This window comes from Odocoileus virginianus, chromosome 4 (genome assembly GCF_023699985.2).
Source record: "Odocoileus virginianus isolate 20LAN1187 ecotype Illinois chromosome 4, Ovbor_1.2, whole genome shotgun sequence".
NCBI lineage: Eukaryota > Metazoa > Chordata > Mammalia > Artiodactyla > Cervidae > Odocoileus > Odocoileus virginianus.
The window spans coordinates 50,275,808-50,299,748 of record NC_069677.1 but is presented as its reverse complement, the minus strand read 5'-3'; the positions used below and the strand labels follow the sequence as shown (position 1 = coordinate 50,299,748).

The 23,941-nt window shown below is 36.4% G+C and overlaps 1 protein-coding gene and 1 long non-coding RNA gene across 6 annotated transcripts in view; both read left to right on the top strand.

Moving 5' to 3' along the window:
• Positions 1-23,941, top strand: part of LEKR1 (leucine, glutamate and lysine rich 1) — a 202,074-nt gene that overhangs the window by 20,315 nt on the left and 157,818 nt on the right. For 4 of the 5 annotated variants that reach the window (XM_070466525.1, XM_070466526.1, XM_070466527.1 and 1 more), the window contains exon 3: positions 2,127-2,341. The exons of the other annotated variant lie outside the window; for it this stretch is intronic. In XM_070466525.1, the coding sequence (XP_070322626.1) occupies positions 2,127-2,341 (215 nt within the window). The remainder of the gene's footprint in view (positions 1-2,126; positions 2,342-23,941) is intronic. 5 annotated transcript variants of the gene reach the window in all.
• LOC139034765 (uncharacterized) lies at positions 2,352-6,219 on the top strand. The gene is made up of 2 exons (XR_011487308.1): positions 2,352-4,817; positions 6,101-6,219. It is a non-coding gene; the product is annotated as an uncharacterized lncRNA (long non-coding RNA).

Genomic DNA, 23,941 nt, shown 5'->3' with positions numbered 1-23,941 from the left:
TAGTCTCAACTGGCTCATCCCAGCTCAGGACTTGGTTCTTCTATGACAGATGTCCAACCTTCATTCATCATTCAGCCATGCTAGGGTGGATTGTTGGAGGGGGTTTTAGTCATATTACCAGAGTAGCCAGGACTATGGAAGGTGGATTCTCTATAAAAGGGGACATAAGTGGGAAGGAATGGCTTGGTATATTCAGCATAATGGGACATGGTTTTACACTGCAGTGTGTTTTTTGGGTAGGGGTTTTATTTAACATAAAAGCCAGTTATAGTATATAATAGCAACATATAATTGGTAAAAATACAGAAGACCATTGTGATCTGATTGTATTAAATGATGTTACTAATGGTATTATTAAAGAGATGTTATAATGAGGGAAATACGGGTTCACTCTTATTCTGCTTTAGTGAGACCAACAGTAGTATTCAATTCTGGACTCATACTTTGAAATAGATAGAACACTGGAACATATTTAGAGAAAATTACCTAGACTGAGAAAGAAATTCAAAACCATGTCATTATGCGAAATAACTGAAGGAATTGGAAGTGTTGACCTAAAGAATTAAAAGATGCATCGTGCTCCTAAGAGCCGTCTTTAAATATTAGAAAAAGATCTGGTTATTCCTTATGGTTGCTAGGTGGTCTCAGACTGGTGGATGCTCCAGGGAAGCAGATTTGGGATCAGCATGAGAAAGAACTCCCTGTAGACAAAACCATCAGAAGAAGAAACAGGCTGTTTTACAAAGTAGTTTCCTGTCATTTTTGAGTGCTGAGATAGACTCTGGATAACATCTTATGTGTCTCAGTGAATACATCCATGCTTGAGCCAGGTTATCTTTATGATTTCTTTCAAACTTGTTTCAAAAATCTATAAATTTGGTCTCAGTCGCAGTTAGATTACTGATGTAGTCATTCATCTGTATCCCATAGTATTATATCATAGTTTTTAATTTGAAATTTTTATTGTTTAAATGAAAATAACTATAAAAGTTATTATTAGTTTGTTTCAAGTAACTCTTTTATAATGGCATGGATAGGCGCATATGGTAGATGGCATTGATAGGCATGTATGGTGGCATTACTCTTAGTTATAGGAACAGTTTCTATAGTCTTAACAAAGTTGCATTAAGAGTAAGCATTCTTTGTATAGTCCAAGAGTTGCTTTCGTTTTAGTGCCCTGAAGCAAATATTTAATGAATCTCTCTTATCTTTATGAAAAGCAAGACAGGTAGAGGCTGCTTGAGGAATATTTGTATACTTAATACAGAAAAAAGAATTACGTCTCTCTTGACTTCACTAAAATTCTACTTTTCACTCCCTTCATCTGGCCAAAGATATATAAGCATTTCATCTGAGGGAAGTAAGAGAATTTAGCAGACATTCACATGGTAGATAAATATGATACAAATGATTACAGGCATAAGTGCTGGTTTTAAAATAGACTTGGGTTTAATGTCAGCTTCCCCACTATCAGTTGGTTATTTAACTTCAGTAGTCCCTATGATCTTATCTGTAAAATAGGTATAACTGTACCTACCTGAGGGGGAAAAGAACTGATCTAGGGAGAAGAGATTAAGTTCAAAGTGTTTCTTCTATTTGTGGTTTTATGACAGAATGTTAAATTCTGTGCAAATCATAAAATGTTAAAACAGAACAGGAACTAGAACTCATTCGCCCCATGCCTAATTGTATAAATGAGGAAAATGAAGTCTGAGTAAGCTAAGAGCCATCTCCAGGATCACAGTGCAGTTGGCAGTGAAAGGCCAGTGATTTCTTCCCACACCAGGGAAAACTCATCTTAAAGCAAGAATTGTAAAGATATTTTCATCAAAAAGTTTTATTTTATGGCAGATGTTTCAAGATATATAAAGATATAAATCTTTCTTAGAGATACTATGGAGAAATTATTACTCTGAAAGATTCTACTCTAATTCCAAGATTTTTTCAGAGTCAATATCATGCCACTTTTAAAAATTTTATGAAGTGTTGTAATTATTACTCCACGGCAGAGCACAATATACGTTTACTTCATTTGACCACGATGGTTGCAATAACATCTTCAGTTGAACTTTATTTTTTAGAAATAAAAAAATATCATTTCAGTAAATGTATGTTCTATTTTATAGATGTCTCCTGAAGAAAAAGTTTGTAAGTACTGTGGAGTCAGCTATCTAATTCTACATGAGTTTAAGGCTATGGAAGAAAAAGTAAAAGCGATGGAAAAAGAGATGAAATTTTATCAAGGAAGTATAGAACGTGAAAAGAGACTTCAAGAAAAACTACAGTCTCTTAGCCAAGATTTTGAACGGTACAAAATTGACAATGAATCCAAAACAGAAAGGTTAGAGTATGTTATTCTTTTCTATCATTTATTTAGTTTGGAAGAAAAGTACAGAAAATGGATTTGACTTTTGTTTTTCTAGAATTTCTCTATATCAAGTATGATTTATACCTTGACACATTTGAATTTGTTCATTAATTATTACTGATTACTAAGTATAATTCCTAGATATAATCTGAACATTCCTTTGAGGCTTATGTTTCTATCTGAATAATTGGTGGTTTAATCACTAAGTCATGACTAACTCTTGTGACCCTGTGGACTGTAGCCTGCCAGCTTTTTCTATCCATCTGAATAACTAGAAACCAATTAATTCAGTAACTATAAGTTGAGATGGGTTGATTTTTACTTTTCTCCAGATTTATAGCTTAATTTTATCATTAGAAAGTTTTATTTATAAAAAATTAGGTGAATTTTGGTAGTTTTTATATCTAATTTTTTTTAGATGTCCTTGACTATTTAGATTTATAGAATAAGGTTTTCATGTTATGAAAAGGTTGCCAAAATGTTAAAACTGGCGCATGAGTCTAAATCAATAAAGTTGGAGTAAAATCAGAAATTGGGTTCCTAATGCTGGTCAAGTCCAATCAGCAATTTATTGTGCCTGAAGACACCTCATTGAGCTTATATAGACACTCATACAAAGGGATTTTTGCTGTTGTTTCATGACTTTTCCTTCTAATGAATATTTTTGCACTTTAAAATATCAACAGTTGATGTAGTAAACAGTGAACAAATGAATATATTGAACATTGTGTCCTTGTAAAGTGAAAGTTTTCTTAAATCTCTTAGGATTAAGTACTTATCTTAAATTTTATTACAAACTTAAATAATTATATTAAATATCAGTTCTTAGTCTTTTGCTAGGAAAGTTTTGTTTTCTTGAATTTCAGGTCTGAAAAAGTATGTAATCATATTTGAGTGGAAAAATTAAAGCATTTAGTTTAAAATTTTAAATACGGAGGGTTTTTACTTGTCAGATTCTTTTGTTTATTGTTAAAGTTTGCTTTCTTTAATAATTATATGCTTAATACATAAGCATACAAAACAAAAGAAATATATAGAAGAAAATGCAAGAAAGGCCTTTTTTATTCTTCTGATTACTTTCTTTCACTGGAAATAAAAAATACTACTTTTAATGGTTTGGTGTATGTTTCTAGATCCTTCATTTTTCCTTAAGCTTTATTAAAGATATTATTTTTAAATATATGTAATGTATTTAAGCTATGTAGTTTTAAAACTACTTTTTAATAGACTAGTTTTTAATATAAGTAACATATTAAAAGTATGTGTGACTTTTACCACTTAATTTTATATTCTGGAAATAACTCCATGTTAATACATATAGATCTATCTTTTTATTAACTGCTACAATGTCTTCCTTAATAAGAATATGCCATAATTTACTGAACCATTTCTCTTTTCAACATTTAGATTATTTCCAGTATTTATGACTACAGATAGTATTTATATTTATATTCTTGTGTACATATGTTTTTCCATAGGATAAATTCCTAGAAGTGAAATTGCTGAAAAAAAAGTAAATGCCAATTTAAGATTTTGATGGACATTATACCAAAGTGTCCTTTGAGAAGACAGGGTTAATTTATATTTGGCCAATAGTTTATAAAGTGGCCATTTTCTTAGATCTTATTAGTATTGGAATCTTCCTAAGTTTTCTCAAATTTTCACTGTTTTTCTTGGTAAAGAAAATTGTTACTTCATGATTATTTAATTTGTGTTTCTTTATTGCTAGTGAGGTTGAATTTTCTTTCATATGTTTATTAGATATGTATATTTCTTCTTTTATGAATTACTTGTTCATATATATTGTCCAAATTTCTATGGTGCTATTTCTACATTTTTGTTTATGTATAGGAGTTTTTAATATAATATGGACTTATATTTTATTTACACATTGCTAATATTTTCTCATGGTTGTTTATCTTATTGTTTATTGTATTTTTGTTGGTATCCGGTTTTTAAAAATATCTTACACCAAATTCTGGAAAGGGTTCTGTGTCAAGTTAGTTTGGTTGCAAACAACAGAAACTTGTTCTGGCTTTTGCTAACCTAGATTCAGGCAAGTTGAAAAACAACATATATTTAAAACTTTTGTGGTATTGTTGTTTTGGTAAGTCTTCTAATCTATTAGTTATATTTATGATCTCATGTTTTTCGTTCTTTTAAAGTATTTGTTTATGTTTGTCCCTGCACGCCTGTAAGAGCTCCCCTGGCGGCTCAGCGGTAAAGGACCCGCCTGCCGTGCCGGACGTGCAGGTGTGATCCCTGGGTCGGAAGGGCCCCTAGTAAAAGAAATGGCTACCCACTCCAGTATTCTGCCACGGAGAATTCCACGGACAGAGGAACCTGGGGACTACGGTCCATAGGGTCACAAAAGAGTTGAAAATGACTTAGCAACTAAACAACAGCACACCTGTAACTTCTCTCATTATATACATCCCTTGTCACAGAGGTAATGAGCTTGTCTTGGTACATCATTATCACCCCAAATACATGGTTTTACATTAGGGTTAACTCTTTTTTTTGCCACTTTATTCATTTTTAAAGTTGAAGGATAATTGCTTTACAGAATTTTGTGCTTTTCTGGCGTACATCAACAAGAATCAGTCATAGGTACATCCATGTCCCCCTCCCGGATCTCCCTCCCACCTCCCTCCCCATCCCACCCTTCTAGATTGTCGCAGAGCCCCTTTGACGTTGTACATTCCATGGGTTTTGACAAATGTTTAATACCATGTATCTACCATTATAGTATCATACAGAATAGGTAGTACTGCCCTAGAGATCCTGTGTTCTGCCTGTTTGTCGCCCCCCCCCTCCTCAGGATGGACAATCAGTGTTTCATTGCTGTCTCCATAGTTTTGCCTTTTTCAATATGCCACATTGTTGAAAATGTTCATTGACAGAAGAATGGATAAAGAAGATATGGTACATACATACAGCAGAGTATTACTCAATCTTTAAAAAGAATGAGATAATGCCATTTACAACAACATGGATGGACCTGGAGAGTGTAATACTGAGTGAAATAAGTCAGAGAAGGAGAAATACTATATGACATCTCTTATATGTGGAATCTAAAAATAAATGATACCAATGAACTTACCTACAAAATAGAAACAGACTCACAGACTTAGAGAATGAACTTTTTGCTGGGCAGAAGGAGGTGGGGAAGGAACAGTTAGGAAGTTTGGGATGATTGACATGTACACACAGCTACATTTAAAATGGATAACAACAAAAGACCTACTATATAGCATATGAAACTCTGCTTAATGTTATGTGGCAGTCCGTATGGGAGGGGTGTTTGGGGAAGAATGAATATATGTATATGTGCAGCTGAGTCCCTTTGCTGTCCACCTGAAACTATCACATTGTTAATTGGCTACACCCTAGAACAAAATGAGCTTCCCAGGTGACACTAGTGGTAAAGAACCCGCCTGCCAATGCAGAAGATGCAAGTTTGATCCCTGGGCTGGAAAGATCCTCTGGGGGAGAGTATGGCAGCCCACTCCAGCAGTCTTGCCTGGAGAATCCCGTGGACGAGAATCCTGGTGGGCTATATAGTCCATGGGGTTGTAAAGAGTCAGACATGACTGAAGAAGAAAGAGAATGTCTTATGGTTAGAGTAATATAGTGTGTAACTTTCTAAAAATTAGCATCTTTCAGTTAATAATATACATTTAAATTTACTCCATGTCTTCTCACGGCTTGACAACTTATTTCTTTTTTTAGGACTGAATGATGTTCCATTCTCTGGATGAACCACAGTTTATCCATTCACCAAACTGAAGGACACCTAGGTTGTTTCCAAATTTTGGCAGTTATAAATAAAGCTGCTGGAAATATCTATGTATAGGTTTCTGTGTGGACATGTATTTTCAGCTCCTTTGGGTAAATACCAAAGAGTGTGATTACTGAATCATATAGTAAAAGTATGTGTAATTTTGTGAGAAGCTACCAAATTGTCTTCCAGGGTGGCTCTCTGATTCTGCATTCCCAGCAGCAATGAGAGTTCCTGTTACCAAATCCTCACCAACCTTTGGTGTCGTTGGTTTTAACCATTCTAATAGGTATGTAATAGTATCTTGTGTTTTAATTTACATTTCCTTGAAGACATATGAGATTGAATATATTTTATTATGTCTACTATTGGTATGTCTCCTTTTCTGAGGTGTTCATTCAGGTCTTTTGCCTACTTTAAATCAGATTACTTGTTTTCTTATTGTTGAGTGTTATGAGTTCTTTGTATATTTTAGATAATAGTTCTTTATCAGATGTCTTTTGCAAATATTTTCTCCCAGTATGTGGCTCATCTTCCACTACTTGATACTCTCTTTTGTAGACCAAAAGTTTTACAATTTAATGAAGTCCTGCTTATTGTTTATTTCATGAATCTTGCATTTGGTGTTATATTTAAAAAGTCACTACTGTACCCAAGGTCATCTAGGTTTTCTTCTATGTTACCTTATAGGAGTTTTGCAGTTTGTATGTTATATTAGGTCTATAATTCATTTGAGTTGATGTTTGTGAAGTGTGTATGACCTGTGTCTAGAATCCTTTTTTTGAGGATGGAGGAGGGGGCATGAGGATGTTGTCTAGTTTCCAGTTTAAAAAAAAAATCTTTGCTCCATTACATTGCCTTTGCTCCTTTGTCAAAGATCAGTTGACCATATATTTATTTGGTTCCATTTCTGGACTCTATTCTGTTCCATTAATCTATTTGTCTATTCTTCCACCAAACCCACACTATCTTTAATATTGTGTAGCTTTATACTAAGTCTTAAAGGCAGATTTTGTCAGTCTTTCAACTTTGCTCTTTTCCTTCAATATTGAGTTGTCTATTTGAGATCTTTTTCCTCTCTATGTAAATTTCAGAATTTGTCCATATCCACAAAATAACTTATTGGGATTTTGCTTGAAATTGAATTAAATCTGTAGATCAAGTTGAGAATTGATGTCTTGACAATGTTGAATCTTAATAATCCACAGACATGGAATAGCTCTTTTATTTAGTTCTTCTTTGTTTTTGTGCATATGAGTTTTATAGTCTTCCTCATATAGTTCTTATATATATTTCATCAGTTTGTACTTCATACCTACATTTTTGGAAGGCACTAATGTAAATGGTAATGATTTTTAACTCCATGTGTTCATGGTATTGGTACTTTCTAAAAGTACTTGTTAGTTCCAGGAGTTTCTTTGTTGATTTTTTCAGTTTGTTTGTGTAGGTGATCATGTCATCTGTGAACAAAGTTGAATTTCTTCCTTCCTAATCTGTATACCTATATTTTCTTGTCTTACTGAACAAGTTGGGACTTCATATACAATGCTAAGTAGCAGTGGTTAGAGGAGACATCTTGTTCTTGCTCTCAGCAGGAAGCCTTCAAGTTTTTCACTGTTAAATATGACATGAAGTGTAGATTTTTTGTAATTTTTCTTTTTTTTTTTTTTTTGGTGTGTGCTGCGCAGCATTTGGGATCTTAGTTCCCTGACCAGGGAACAACCCTGTGCCCCCTACAGTGGAAGCACAGAGTCCTAACCACTGAACCTTCAGGGAACTCCCTAAATTTTTTTTTTAAATAAAAGTGAGGAATTTTTTCTTTCTCCTAGTTTGCTGAGAGTTTTATCTTGAGTGGATGTTGGATTTTGTCAAATGTTTTTTCTGCACCTGTAGAAATGCTTGTGTGATTTTTCTTTAGCCTGTTAATGTGATAGACTAATTGGTTTTTGACTGTTGAACCAGCTTTGATGCCTGGAATAAATTCCATTTGGTTGTGGTATATAATTGATTTTACATATTTTAATATTTTGTTGAGGACTTTTACTTCCATGTTCATGAGAGATATTTATCTATAGTTTTCTTGTAATTCCTTTGTATGGTTTAGTATTAGGGTAATGCTGGCCTTATTAAATGAGTTGTGCAATATTTTCAATCTTTTGGAAGAAAGTGAAAGAAAAGAAAGTGAAGTCACTCAGTCATGTCCAATTCTTTGCGACCCCGTGGACTGTAGCCCACCAGGCTCCTCCGTCCATGGGATTCTCCAGGCAAGAATACTGGAGTGGGTTGCCATTTCCTTCTCCAGGGGATCTTCCAGACCCAGAGATTGAACCCGGGTCTCCCGCATTGCAGGCAGATGCTTTACCCTCTAGAGAGAATTGATACAATTTTTTCCTTAAATTTTGGTAGAATTTACCAGTGACTCCATCTGGGCCTGGTGCTTCCTGTTTTGGAAGTTTATTAATTATTGATGAAAGTTTTTTGAAATTTTTTTTATGGTTAAGCTATGTTTAGATTGTCTGTTCTTATGTGAGTTTTAGCATTTCTTCAGGGAATTGATTTATTTTATCTTGGTGATCAAATTTGTGGGCATAGAGTTATTCATAGTATCCCTTTTAAAAATTTTTTATACTTTTTTTCTTTTTCTGTTGAGGTATAGTTGATGTATAAGATTATATGTTACAGTTGTACAGCATAGTGATTTATACTTTTTAGAGGCTACAACTCCACTTACAGTTATTATAAAATATTGGCTGTATTCCATGTTGTACAGTATGTCCTTTTAATTTATTTTATGCATATCAGTTTATGTCTCTGCATCCCCCACCTTTGTTTGGTCTCCTTTTCTCTCCCTGCTGGTAACAACTAGTGTGTTCTCTGTGATTCTGTTTTCATCTTGTTATATTCATTAGCTTGTTTTATGTTTCAGTTTCACACATAAGTGGTATGTTATTGGTGTTTTCTCTGTCTGACTTATCCTCCAAGTCCATCCGCATAGAGTTGGCCATAAAGCTTGTTCGCCTCTCTCCACGCATCTTATGGGGGTTCTGAAGGGGCTTTTGTGTCAGTCCAACATTTTGATGCTGTTGTTAGGCTCTTTTGTTAAGGATTGTTATCTCTTCTTAGAACACTGACCCCTTTATAATTATACAATACCCCTCTTTATTTCTGATAATATTCCTTGTTTTGGAGACTTCTCTGTCTGAAATTAATGTAGATACTCTCATTTTCTTCTGTTTAGTGTTAGCATGATGTATCTTTTTATACCCCCTTATTTTTAGTCAGTGTGTGTCTTTATATTTAAAATGTGTTTCTTGAAGACAATGTGATAGTTGACCTACTCTGACAGTCTGTCTTTAAATTGGTGTATTTAAATCATTGATAATCGAAGTAATGACTGATATAGTTGGATTAATATCTATCATTGTTTGGTTATTGTTTTCTATTTGCTGCCCTTTTTCTTCTTATTTTTGTCTTCCACACTTTTTTTCTGTCTTTTGTGGATTTAATCAGGCATTTAATATAGTTCCATTTTATCTTTTTCAGAATATCAGTTATACTTCTTCTTCTCACTTTTTACGGTGTTGCTTTAGAGGCTTCCCTGGTGGCTCAGATGGTGAAGAGTCTGCCTGCAATGCGGGAGACTCAGGTTCAATCCCCAGGTCAGGAAGATCCCCTGGAGAAGGAAATGGCAACCCACTCCAGTATTCTTGACTGGAAAATTTCATGAATGGAGGAGCCTGGCAGGCTGCAGTCCATGGGGTCCCGAAGAGTCAGACATGACTAGTGACTAACACACAGAATTTGTGATTTATTTTTATAACTAATCCAAGTCAACTTTTTTTTTTTTCCAAGTCAACTTTTAAATAACACTTCACTGCTTCATTGGTAGTGCAAGTGCCTTATAATTGCTAAATATTCCTAATTTTCCCCTCCCATCCCTTGTATCATTGCTGCCATTTATTTTACTTATAAATAAGTATACATAAATATGTATGTATGTATAAATATATGTGTGCATGTGTGCTCAGTTGCTCCAATCATGTCGAACCCTTTGTGACCCCGTGGACTGCAGCCTGCCAGGCTCCTCTGTCCATGGGATTCTCCAGGCAAGGATACTGGACTGGGTGCCATGCCCTCCTCCAGGGGACCTTCCTGACCCAGAACTCGAACCTGCGTCTCCTGTCTCCTGTGATTCCTTGCATTGCAGGTGGATTCTTTACCACTGAGGCACCAGGAAAGCCCCATGCTAAGCCTTAGTTGGCATCTATCCTGCTTGGTATTCTCTGAAGTTCCTGGATCTGTGGTTGGTGTCTGATATTATTATAATTTAGAGGAAATTATCAATCATTGTTTCAAATATTTCTTCTTTTCCTTTCTCTGTATCTTCTACTTCTGGTATTCCTATTAGGCAAATGTTATATCTTTTATAGTTGTCCCAGAGTTCTTGGATATTCTATTATGTTTTTAATTTTTTCCTTGCTTTTCAGTTTTAGAAGCTTTTCAATTATATTGTCATATCCTCCGGCACAGAGATTCTTTCCTCAGTAACGTCTATTCTAATGAGCCAGTCAAAGACATTCTTCATTTCTGTTAAACAGTGTTTTTTTTTAAATCTCTAATTTCTTTTTAATTCTTTCTTCAAAATTCAATGTCTCTGCTTATATTATCCATCTGTTCTTTATATGTTGTCTCCTTTTTGTATTACATCCCCTTTCATATTAATCATAATTTTAAACCATTTCTGATCTGATAATTCTAACATTCCTGCCGTATCTCACTCTACTTTTGATGCTTGTTCAGTCTCTTCAGACTCCTTTTTTTGCCTTTTAGCATACGCTGTAAGTTTTTCTTGATAGGTCGACAAGACATAAAGGTATAAAAGGAATTGCAATAGAGGCCTTTAGTAATGTGGTGGTAATGTAAGGGAGGAGAAGTGGTCTGCAGTCCTGTGATTATGTCTCAGTCTTGCAGTGAGCCTTTGCCTGTGGACTGTGACCTTTACAGATATTTCTCAGTTGCCGTGTCTTGCACCCCCCACCCCTGCCCTTAGGTGAAACAGTATTTCTAGAATGAGCTGAGCTGGGTTTTTCCCTTTGTCAGGTCAGTTAGGCTCAGATAATATCCCAGCAGGTCAAGATCTGCTAAAATAGGTTCTCCTGAGGGAAGGCCGTGTTGAACGTAATAAAAAGCCCAGGCATATTTAAAATATTTTCTTTTTCCCTCCCCCTGACAGAAGCTCAATCAGGTTTTTCTTTGGATGTTAGAGAGTGTCACTTAGAGATTTACTCTCTTCACTGCTTCAGTTGTGCTGCACACACTCTGATATGTTGTATTTTCATTTTCATTCAGTTCTGTGTGTTTTTGTATAATTCTTAAAATTATCCTTTGAGAGTTTTTCTTTGACATGTGGATTATTTCAGTTCAGTTCAGTCGTTCAGTCGTATCCGACTCTTTGCGACCCCATGAATCACAGCACACCAGGCCTCCCTGTCCATCATGGATTATTTAGAAGTATGCTATTTAGTTTCCAAGTGTTTATAGATTTTCTTGTCAGATTTCTATTAATGATTTCTAGTTTGATTCCGTTACGGTCAGAGAACATACTCTGTATGATTTCAACTTTTAAAATTTTGTTAAAATTGTTTTATTGTGAAAGATATGCATCTGCCTTGATGACTGTTCCATGGGTACTTGGGGAAAAAGTGTATATAATGCTATTGTTGGGGGGAGTTTTCTAAAAGTGGCCATTAAAACCTAGTGATTGATGGTTTTCAGTTCTTTCATTTCCTTGCTGATTTTCTGTCTAATGAGTCTATCAGTTGCTAAGAATAGAATACTGGAAATTCCCAACTCTGATTGTGGGTTTGTCTGTTTCTCTTTGAGTTTTATAATTTTTGCTTCATGTATTTTGTAGCTCTTTTGTTTGGTATGAACATATCTAAAATTTTTGTTTTCCTGGATTGATTGTTGTATCATTATGTAGTATTCTTTGTCTCTAGTAATTTTCTTTGCTCTGAAGTCTACTTTATCTGATATTAATATAGCAACTGCTGCTTTTAAAAACTGTTTATTACATGGTATACTTTTTCCATTATTTTACTCTCAATCTACTTATGTCATTGAATTTGAAGTCAGTCTTATGGACAACATATTTTTGAAGAATGTTTCTTTTTTAATCCACTCTGCCTATCTCTTTTAATTGGTGTATTTATATTTATATTTAGGTAATTTTTTGTATGTTAGGGTTTATGTATGCCATTTTATTTGTGTCCAGTTTATTTCCTCTGGTTCTCTTACTTCTGTTTCTCTTTTTACTTTCAGATTGGTTTGCTGAACATTTTTTAGGATTATATCTTGACTTGCTTATAGTGTTTTAAATATATTGCTTTGTATAGGTTTCTTAGAGGTTGCTCTAGTTTTTGCAGTATATACACATAACTGATCATAGTCTGTGGTTTAATTATGATGGTATTAACATGGATTTCTTTGGGTTTATTCTATTTGAATAGAAAAGAATATTTCCTACAGCTTGTTGAGTCTGTACAACCATTCTTGAATATTATTTAATTATACTTCCTCTCTCTTCTCTCCTTCTCTGACTTTAATCATATGAATGTTAGCTTTTTGTTGTTGTTGTTTTGTCACACAGTTCTGAGGCTCTGTTAATTATTTTTTCTATTTTCATTCTTGTCCAGATTGGGTGAGTTCTGTTGATCTGTCCTAACATTCTCTTGATTTTATTTTCTGTCATTATACTCTGCTGTTGAGCCTGTCCTATGAGGTTTGTTTCTTTTTTTCTTTCACTTATTTTATCTTTCAGTTCTATCGTTTCTATTTAGTTTTTTTAACTTCTATTTCTTTGCTGAGATTTTCTATTTCTTTCTTTTGTTTCAAGAAAATTTTTAATTGCTTTTAAAAGAATTTTTATGATGGCTGCTTTATAATCCTTATCAAATAATTCCAACATCTGATTCATCTCAGTGCTGGGTTTGTTGATTATCTTACTGATTAATGTTATGATTTTCTTGGTTCTGGCATGATGAGTGATTTTCTTTTGAGTCCTAATTATTTTGTAAGTTATACTATGAGACTCTGGATCTTATTCTATATATATATATATGTGTGTGTGTGTGTGTGTGTGTGTATATTTTAAACACACACTCCCCTTTTTGTGGTAAAGCATGAAAGCCAAATGGGTGTGTTTGTTCAGCTTCCTGCTGTGTCCATAAATACTACTTTGCAAAAGTAAGGTTCCCCCTGCCTTGTCAGACTGGTGAAGTTGAAGTTAACATATCACGCTTGGCCCCACTCACCTTTCTGGAAAAAGTGAGTCACCAACTTGCAGGTTCTTGTGTCTCTGTATGGGAATATAAGATCAGTTCCCCACTGAACTCGCTGTCACCAGAGGGGAGAACGAAAGAGCTGTCTCACACTTTTTTATAGTAGGGTAGGGACAGAAGTTTGACTTCTTTCTGTGCCCCATTGATACCAAAGGATGGGAGAAGTTAGGTGCCAGCCGGCCCTGAGTCTGTCTTACTGATGCCATCTGGGAGTAGAGGCTGAGCTCCCTACACATCCCACTGGCACCAGAGGATGGGAAGCAAAGTGACTGCTCGTCTCACATCACCTTCTTCCTCACTGATGCTGGGTGGGGTTAGAAACTTCTAACCGAAACCCCCTGACACAGGATATGTGTAGGGAAAATAAGAGTGCCACTAGTCTTGTTTTTCACTGCTTCCTTTGGTCTCTTTGCTGCCAATTGGGTTTGACTCCCCACTGGGCCTCACTGACACCAAGAATATACGAAAAGTGGACTGTGTGCTCAGTCACTCAATTGCGTCAACTCTTTATGACCTCATAAACTAGAGCCCGACAGGCTCCTCTATCATTGGAATTTTCCAGGCAAGAATACTGGAGCAATACTGAATCATTGCCTACTCCAGGGGATATTCCTGACCCAGGAGTTAGCATCTCTTGCGTTTGCAGGCAAATTCTTTACCACTGCGCCACCTGGGAAGCTCAAAATGGACTCTTGACTACTAACAACTTGTACCGCTTTGTTCGGGTCCCTTGGTGCAGGGCGCGGGTGGAGGCTCAGCTCATTATTGACCCCACTGACACTACCCTGGGGGGAGGTGTTGGGGCCTGTTTCGCTTCTACAGAGGGGAATGAAAGGTCAGCTCCTAGCTTACCCCACTGATACTACACCAGCCAGGAGACTTGGAGTGCACCCCCCGCATCAGCAGGGCAGGGCTGTGGCGGTGTGGAATATCAGCTCTGCTCCGTTGTGTCTGTCTTGAAACTGTGAGCTGGGGAGGTACAGTTTTACAGTTGGTATTTGGCTTGAGAAGGTGAATATTACCAAGATTGTTTTCAAGTGTTTAGGCACACTTTTCCTGATCAGCTAAGTTGATTAGATTTTTTTTGCCCCCCCCCTCCCCTTTTTTTTTGGTCTCTGGCTGTTGGTGGTTCTGGGTTGGAAATTTCTGTAACACTCATCTGGGATATATGGGAGATAATAATAAAACTCAGGAATCTCATTGCCTGGGTGTTTCTCAAATCTTGAAGTCAGTAGGCCATCTGCCATCTTCGTTCCACCTTTCATGGTTGTGCTGTGCTTGTGTTATGTGATGACCAGGGTTTTTTAGTTAAGAGATGGACTTGGTTGTAGAAGAGCTACTCCATCTTGGTTGTGACCTTGGGCTGATTTTTTAGTCAAATTAAATATTATTCTGAGTAAGAACATTTTTTTTTAAAGTAGTGACTTAAAATTTCACAATGTTAATAGCTAGCTCACAAAAGTCAGTAGTTAGGTATATGCATCACTACATGCCTGCTAAATAATTCCTTTTCAATTTCTCTTGCTTATGCCAAATTGAGATGGTCCATGGAAATTTGAGCAACAAAAAGGATAGGCCTGTCTATGAGGAATTAGACTTAGGAGTTCTGTTGATAGTTGGCCATTCTCACAAATGAGGTGAGCTGTAGAAGTCAAGTCTAGACTAGTCAGCTCAAGGAAAGGTAGGTGCCAAGGGTTCAGAGCCCACAGTTTGGGATAAAATTAATAGAGTGTAGAGACTCTGAGTTTGTAAATGAAGACAATTGGAGGAATAGATGTACTTGGCTGGAGTAGAGGATAATAGGGCAAACATGGCAGATTTTGTGAGTCATCATCTTCCTCTGCCAAAACTGTCTCCCTCATAGACAAGTTATGTCAGTTAGCAACACCTTCTGCAGCAAATGGCTTACATGAACAAAGATTTATTTGTTTCTTGAATTAAGAAGGGGTGTAGGCAACTCATAATGTCACCAGGGATCTAGCCTTTTCCATCTCTCATTACATCTTTCTCATTGAGTAGGCCTTCAGTCTCACACTCATCTCCTCATGATCTCAAGATGGCTTTTGCACTGCCAAAAGTATACTTCTAGGCAGAAATATGAAGAGAGAAGCTGTCAAGGGAAGTGCCTGTGATAGAAAGTCAGAAGCTTTCCCACAGCTGCAGGGTAGTCTAGGGAACCTCCTTCAGGAAGTTGGCTTGTTGCTTTCTGAAATAATAGGTTCTGTTGTAAGAAAGGGGCTTCCCAGGGGGCTCAGCGGTAAAGAACCCTTCTGCCAAGCAGGAGACGCAGGAGACCCAGGTTTGATCCCTGAGTCAGAAAGCTCCCCTGGAGAAGGACATGGCAACCTACTCCAGTATTCTTGCCTGGGAAAACCCATGGACAGAGATAATTTGGTGGTCTACAGCCCACGGGCTCGCAAAGAGTCGGCCACGACTTAGTGACTGAACAGCCGCAGAAGTTGTCAGAAAGAAGACACTAGCAGGGCCTCCCTCTCTGCATTACATTTCCCTCCAGAAAATCACACATTCATGCTTACTTTAATTCCTGAAGAAGCAAAAAGTTAGTATCTCAAGAAACTTATCCAGGGCTCCATTTTTTTTTTTTTTTAAGATCATGTCTTTAAGATATCTAGGCTCAGCTTTTTCTACTTGTACCATATTCTCTGTTTTTTATGGAAATAATATAAGATGCATACATGTTAAAAATGTTTGGGACAATTGATTTTGAGTAATCATGATTTTATAGAAAAAAGAACTGATGGAGAACTATAGCTCTCATTGCGCATACTTCTTAGACAGAGAGTTGGACATGACTGAGCGACAGCACCTAGACAATTATTTCAAATACCTAGGGGCCTTCTCAAACGTTCATTTCTCTCCTAGGATTCTGATTTACCTTTTGGGGCCAAGTGGGAATCTCTGCAGTGAAACAAAAGCTGTTACTGATGAGACTGTATTTGGGCATGTGAGCGTGGGGAGCACTGGAAAGAAAGGGTTGAGTACCATTTGGAAGAGCATTGGTTCTTTTCAGATCACTGAAAAGTGACTCCAATAGACACAGTGTTATTAGCAAGTAATTTAAACCTGGATGTCTGTATCACGTCTCTCTTAGTCTCGATGAATGGGTATGAATTTATTATACTGATATTTGTATTATGGATTTCTTAAACATTGAGAAACCTGAACAAGTTTTATTCATACCATATAGTTCTAAGACCAGCTAATCTTTTTATTATCTTTTCATTTTTCTCCTCTACCAGCACTAGATTGTGTTCCAGACTAAAGTACTTAGGTATGGAGCACTCTTTTCCATTCTTCTTTGTTCTCTGTGGACACATACACATAGTAAATACTAGAATTTGACAACTCTTTTTTACTATTGGTATAAATAATGTTTACATGGGTTTCTCATTACTAGCTCTGGCAAGGTTATAGAGACTGCTATTTATTCAACAACATTAATAGACCTATGTATTCATGTGTATCTTTTATTACCAGTGTAACTTTGAAAGCTCTTCTGTGTATCATCATGTTGTTACTATAGCAACATGGTTACCAAAATAAGGTACACTTCTTCCTGCTTTGTGTTTTTAAAGGAGATCTTTTTTCCCCTCAAGCTTTTTAATTAACTCTGTAGAGTTTCTGTCCCAGACATTCAGTATCCCTTCTATTTATCTTTTCCCCTTTAATTTCCCTTACTTAAAATTAGTTATTATTATAATACAAAATATAGCTTTTATTGGACTAAATCCTAGTGAGACAAGAATAAATGAAGGGAAGCAGTGTATGATATTGTATAAACAGTAGAGGCTCAGCTATCACTTAATCCCCGACCTTACCTGCCTCATAATCTTTTTGTACTTTTAGCATATAGCTTTTTCCTGGCCACACTGTGTGGCTTGTGGGATCTTTGTTCCCCAACTAGGTATTGAACCTGGGCCCTCAGAAGTAAAAGTGCCGAGTCCTAGCCACTGGAGTGCCAGAGGACTCCCTCTTTTTGTGCTTTTGATTCTTCATTTATAACATGGTCAGAGAAATAGCTACTTCACAGGCATGATAGACACATTACTCTGTGCCCGGCATCAATTCGGTTCTGTTTCACTTCCCTCACCTTCCTTTCTTCCCTTTCTGTGTTTGTTAACCGAGGCTAATAGTGTACGGTCATTCGTCCCCCTCCTCGCCACCATAGATGTCATCACATTCCCATCGACTTGTTTTTTTCACTTAGTTTTCCCTGGGGGATAATTGTTTTACAGTGGCGTGCTGGTTCCCGCCGCACAGCAGTGTGGCTCATCCACGAGTGCACATACACCCCCTGCCTCCCTCCCGAGCCTCCCTCTCACCCCGCCCTCGTCGCGCCGGGTGTCACAGAGCCCGGCTGAGCTCCCTGTGCTGCACGGCAGCTTCCCTCTGGCCGTCTGTCTCACACGTGGTCGTGTGCACGTGTCATACGTAAGTGCTGCTCACTCAGTCTGCCCCTCCTCTTCTTCCCCTGCTTCGCTCATAAGTCCATTCTCTTCATCTGCGTCTCTGTTCTTGCCCTGAAAGTAGGTTCATCACTGCCATTTTTCTAGATTCCATATATGTGCATTAGTGATGCTGGTTTTTCTCTTTCTGACTTACTACACTCTCTATGATGAGGCTCTAATTTATCCACATCACTACAACTGACTCAACTTCATTCCTTTTTATGGCCGAGAAATATTCCATTGCATATATGTACCACATCTTTATTCATTCATGCATGACCTGGCTCTTGTAAAGAGTGCTGTGATGACCACTGGGGTACATGTATCTCTCTGAGTTAATGTTTTCTCAGGGTATATGCCCAGCAGTAGGGCTTCCCTGGTGGCTGAGATGCTAAAGTCTGCCTGCAGCGCATGAGATCCAGGTTCAATCCATGGCTTGGGAAGATCCTCGGGAGAAGGAAATGGCTACCCCCTCCAGTATTCTTGCCTGGAGAATTCTGTGGACAGAGGAGCTTAGTGGACTATAGTCCATGGGGTTGCAAAGTCAGACCCGACGAAGTGGCTAATAGTTTCACATGCCCAGCAGTGGAATTGCTGGGTCATATGGTAGTTCTTTGTTTAGTTTTTTAAGGAATCTCCATACTGTTCTCTACAATGGCTGTACCAGTTTACATTCCCACCAACAGTGCAGGAGGGTTCCCTTTTCTCACACCCTCTCCAGCATTTATTGTTTGTAGACTTTTTGATGATGGCCTTCCTGACTGATGTAAGATGATACTTCATTGTAGTATTTCTTTGCATTTCTCTAGTAATGAGTGATCAGCATCTTTTCATGTGCCTCTTGGTCATCTGTATGTCTTCTTTGGAGAGATGTCTATTTAACTCTTCTGCCCATTTTTTTGATCAGGTTTTTTTTTTTATATTGAGCTCCATGTGCTGTTTATATATTTTGGAGATTAATCCTTTGTCTATTACCTCATTTGCAAATATTTTCTCTTATTCTGAAGATTGTCATTTGTCTTATTTATGGTTTCCTTTGTTGTGCAGAAGCCTATAATATAGCACTTATATTTACAAAAAATCATTTAACAGTAGAGTAGGTACTGTCTTATTTTGTGTTTTTGTTGATGGTTGTCCTTAAGTCTTGCCTTTTAATATGTCAAAACCCTTGAGGGCAGTAACTAGCTTTATCTCCCTCTGAATAATCCATTGGACCTAGTTCCTAGTGGTGGGTACATGGGCCTGTGTGCTTAGTCACTCATGTCTGACTCCTTGTGACAGAGGAATCTGGCAGGCTGCAGTCCATGGGATTGTCCAGGCAACAGTACTGGATGGGTTGCCATTTCCTACTCCAGAGTATCTTCTCGACCCAGGCATTGAACCCACATCTCGTGTCTCCTGCATTGGCAGGTGGATTCTTTACCACTATGCCACCTGAGTGTGTGGGAGGTATTTGCTAATTTGCTGAGTGATTGAGATGTATGATATTAATCATGAAGCCATGGTTTTCATAATGCAGTTCATTTTTATTTTACCACTGTACATAACATAGAAATGTTTATATACCTTCTGGAAGGTACTCAGGCATATGTGTTGTTCTGTATTATAAATGATATTCATGTCAAGAATGGAGAAATGGAACTGTATATCTCTTGCTGCCACTTCTGCTTTCTGTTAACAGTAAATGCATGTAGGCTTCTAAATGGCTGTCTGCCATGAATTGCATCATTTACAATGGCTCTTAATATGCCTCCTGGCATTTCAGTTTCTGTCTCAGCAGGCAGCCTCACTCATGCTGAATCCTTTAATATTTGTACCCAGATAAATGCTTAGATTGCTGTGAAGATACTCTCACTTTGCTTCTACATGTTTCAGATGAATGTCAATGACACATTGGAAAGCACATCATTCAAACATAATTTAAAATATTGAATCATAACAATTTCGTAGAATTTATATTCCATTTTTCTGTTAATGGACATGAGTTTTATATTGAGTTTGGGCGCCTGTGTATGATTACTGCTGGGTTTTATCATCCCCTTCTCTCAGAAGAGGAGAGGTGTGTTTACCTGCCGCCAACCAGAGCCGTGTGAATGCCTGTGCTTGGGTTCAGCATGGGGAGCAGAGGAGCAGAGAGAGGAAGGAGGAAAATGCATTTTTAAATGTGGTATTAGCTTTTACTTTATTAAAGCTAAAGAGAACAAGAAAAAGTTTTACTTTGTGATAATTATACATTTTTAATGTATCGGTAATTATGCAGAACTTAACAAACATCTTTTTAAAGCTTTTTTTTCCCTTCAGGATCCTTTGTGTTCAGACTCATATTGTACGTGAGATAAAGGTAAAAGAAAATAACACTTATTTTCATGGAAAACATTCTTTTTCAAATTATCTATTAGTAAAATAGTAGATTGGTTTTCTTTTCAGGGAGCAAGATTTCATATTTAAAATCAGTATTCATAAATATTATGCATTATTTTTTAGATGTTTTGTGTGGTCATCAGAATGGTACCTGTGAATTCTGAATTCTCTATTGAAAACTACTTGGAAAAAAGGAAAAACCTGAATGATTATATATTCTGCTTTATTGGTATATTAACAGAAATCTCCTGGTTATTAGTCAGGGGAGATTACTCAAACAGCAACTCATATAATTATATGCACTTTAATCCTAATGTTGGTCTAATTTAGAATCATTTTTCTCTACTAGAAATTTTTTTAAAATCTTAAATGGAATATAATTATTGTGGTAAGGTGCTGGGATCAGGGTAATCCTTCTGCCTCTCCCCCTGCCGTTTGAATAAAAATCTATAGATAAAGATTTAGGTTAACTCATTCACTCATTTATTCATGAATGGCTCATCATTTTCTAATTTTTTCCTAGTGGTATATCTTAAGAAAAGTATTTGAATATTCATTTGTATTTATTTTATATCATTCTGTAATTATTTTGACAAACTTAAGAGAGTTGTTCAGTCCATGTTCTGTCATTAACAGGCAAATAGAGTTGTGATAACAGTGAACATAATGATTCAATGAGGGAATAGAAAGAATGTCTTCATTTTCAGTATGTTATTATGTCTAATAATATTCAGGATTATGAGGATGAGATGGTTGGATGGCATCACCAACTTGATGGACATGAGTTTGAATAAGCTCCGGGAATTGGTGATGGACAGGGAAGCCTGGTGTGCTGCCATCCATGGGGTTGCAAAGAGTCAGACACGACCAAGCAACTGAACTGAACTGAACTGATTCTGTCTAATATGTGATCTAAATTTATGTAGCTTTTCTCTCCATCTAATGCAACTATCCAACTGAACCCTGTTGATTTAGAGATGGTCAAAGGAGGTAGGAGAGTTTGGAATAGGAGAGAAGGGACAAAAGAGTTGGTCAACAGTTAGTTAAGAAGCAAGTGTACAATTGGGAGGCAAGGCCAACCTTAACAGCAGAATGTATCCCAGACTTAGGCTGGGACTGAAAATACAACATAGCTCAGGAAAACTAGTGCCAAATTCACCACACTTTCACTAAGTCATGTGTAGATCTGTGCTTTATGTTTTGTTTATCCTTTTGTTAATAACCTTGGTTTTATAAAATAAGTAAATTTGTGAAATGAAATTAATAGCTTTCTTTTGATAGTAAGTCAGAAGATTTTGGAGAGGCACAGAGAGAGTAGCAAAAATAAAATGATTAAAAATGCCTATTTATTGATAGAATATTCAGTCATCTTGGGGGCTGCTAATCTGAGAAAAGAGATAACTAGCTCAATATGCTATGTTCTTTGCTCCTTTCCTTTTGCTTAGATTTATTTGTTTTCTCTTTCTCTAATCTTTGTTTTTAACCTGTCATTTTTTTCTCTTAAGTTGTGTCTGTTAAAGGCAGACTTTTCTTGGAATATTTGTCATCATTGTTCTTCTGTGTCAGACTTTATCCAGTGTTTTCAGGTCTTTCTTACCAGCGTCATATTCCAAACACAAACCTGTTTCTTCTTCTTTTTCTTTTTTTAATGTCATGAAAAACTAATTAGAATATGAGCTGAAAAACATATTATGTTCATGCCTCTGTGAAAAGAAACATTATTGTAACCTGTTTTATTTTATTTTATTATTATTATTTTTTTGTAACCTGTTTTAGAACTCTTATTTTCTGAAATAGAAAGTTTATTTTCTTGTGAATGTTGAATCCTAGGTTTCTTTATTAATATTGTTTTCTTTGGCTAGATATTTTATTTACTCATATCTTTATATATAGATGAACAGGCTATAATTTTCTCTGTTTCCTATCACCTGTAGAGGAAAAACAGCTATGGAAGTAAAACTTAAAATTGTCAACAAGTTAGAAGCCAACCATTTAGTACCTCATTTACACTATAATATTAGCCTGGGGTTTTACACTGTTGTGAGAGGGAAGTCATAGCTCTAGAGCTTTCTAGCATTGATAGCAAGGCTTATACTAAACAAAAATATGTTACACATAATTATGAGCATGTTTTGTTTGTCACAATAGAAAAAGAGAGCAACGCCAGTAACCCGCTCTTGCCTCCTTCCCCCAGTACCTTTCTTTTGCCCAAATCCGAAGCCAGTTTGGAGGGAGTTAGAAGGAGATGAAAGAGATTTGCTGTGGAAGCTAGAATATTAAGTGCTTTGGCAAGCATTTGTATTTTCTCTCAGGAGGAAAGGAACGGAGCAGTATGCCAAATTCTTACGGTGCTGAAAGACAGAGACTAACTGGGGTTGATTGTGAAAACATTTTATACCCGTGAAAATAAAGTTTCATGAGAATTACCACAGACCTCTTTCCCTCTGTGAAGTCCTGGGTTTTCTAAGGGGATTAAAAAAAAAAAGTATGTTTGGGAATATGTGTAAAATTAATCTTCTGCTTAACTTTCCTTCAAGTGCACAACATTTTTAGCTGCAGCTCACTTCCCTTTCTAGATAAGGCCATTTCCCACTCCTCAATTCCTGTCAATCTCTAGTAAGTATCAATTTAATCAAGACAGGAGTCAAAGTACAATATGCAAATAAAAATCCATCTTCCAAAGTGATACGCAAATAAATAATCAAAGGCACAAAATCAGAGTAAAGTATGGTCAACTCCATGTCAGTAGCAGGATGGGTTCAAATCCTGGCTTGATCTTTGCTGGTTGTGTGGCCTAATTCAGCTTGCTTACCTCTCTGCCTCTTCATTCCTTTATCTGTCAAATGGGGCTGGTAATGAATTAACCTCATAGGAATATTGTGATGTTTCATGTAAATATTTAAGCACAGTGACTGGCCCTTGGTAAATGCTCAGTGGAGTTCCTTATTACTTTTGTTGTTATCATTGTCATTGTCATAAAAGTTTTCTGAACTGTAGGAAAATATGATTTTGAAAAATAAACATTTTAATATCAATACAAGAGCAACTGTATTGTATATAAATTGTATATAAAGCAATATGAAGTAGCATACTGAACTAACTCATTTATTTAAATGCCAAAATGAAGAGAAGTGAAATCTCACCATTTGTAATCGACCTCAAAATTCAGCATTATTTGCCAAGAGCAATCTAATTTTAATACATATTCAGTTTTAATTCATTGAGTATATATAAATAATAAAACCAGGATGACAAAGCATTATGTGCTTTAATACTTCACCACTTTGATTTAATAACCCTTAACCTAATGTTGGGTTTTCTAGGTGGCGCAGTGGTAAAGAATCAACCTGCCAGTTTAGGAGATGCAAAAGACGTGGGTTCTATCCCGGGGTCAGGAAGATCCCCTGGAATAGAAAATGAAAACCCACTCTAGTATTCTTGCCTGGAAAATTCCATGTACAGAGGAGTCCATGGGGTCGCAAAGAGTCAGATATGACTGAGCACACACACATAGCACAAACCTAATGATACTTTTTAATTATTTCTAAATGTGAATAGTTCGTACTTATTCTGAAGTAAGTCATTGTTAAATTAATATTTTTATCATAAATAATGCAGACAA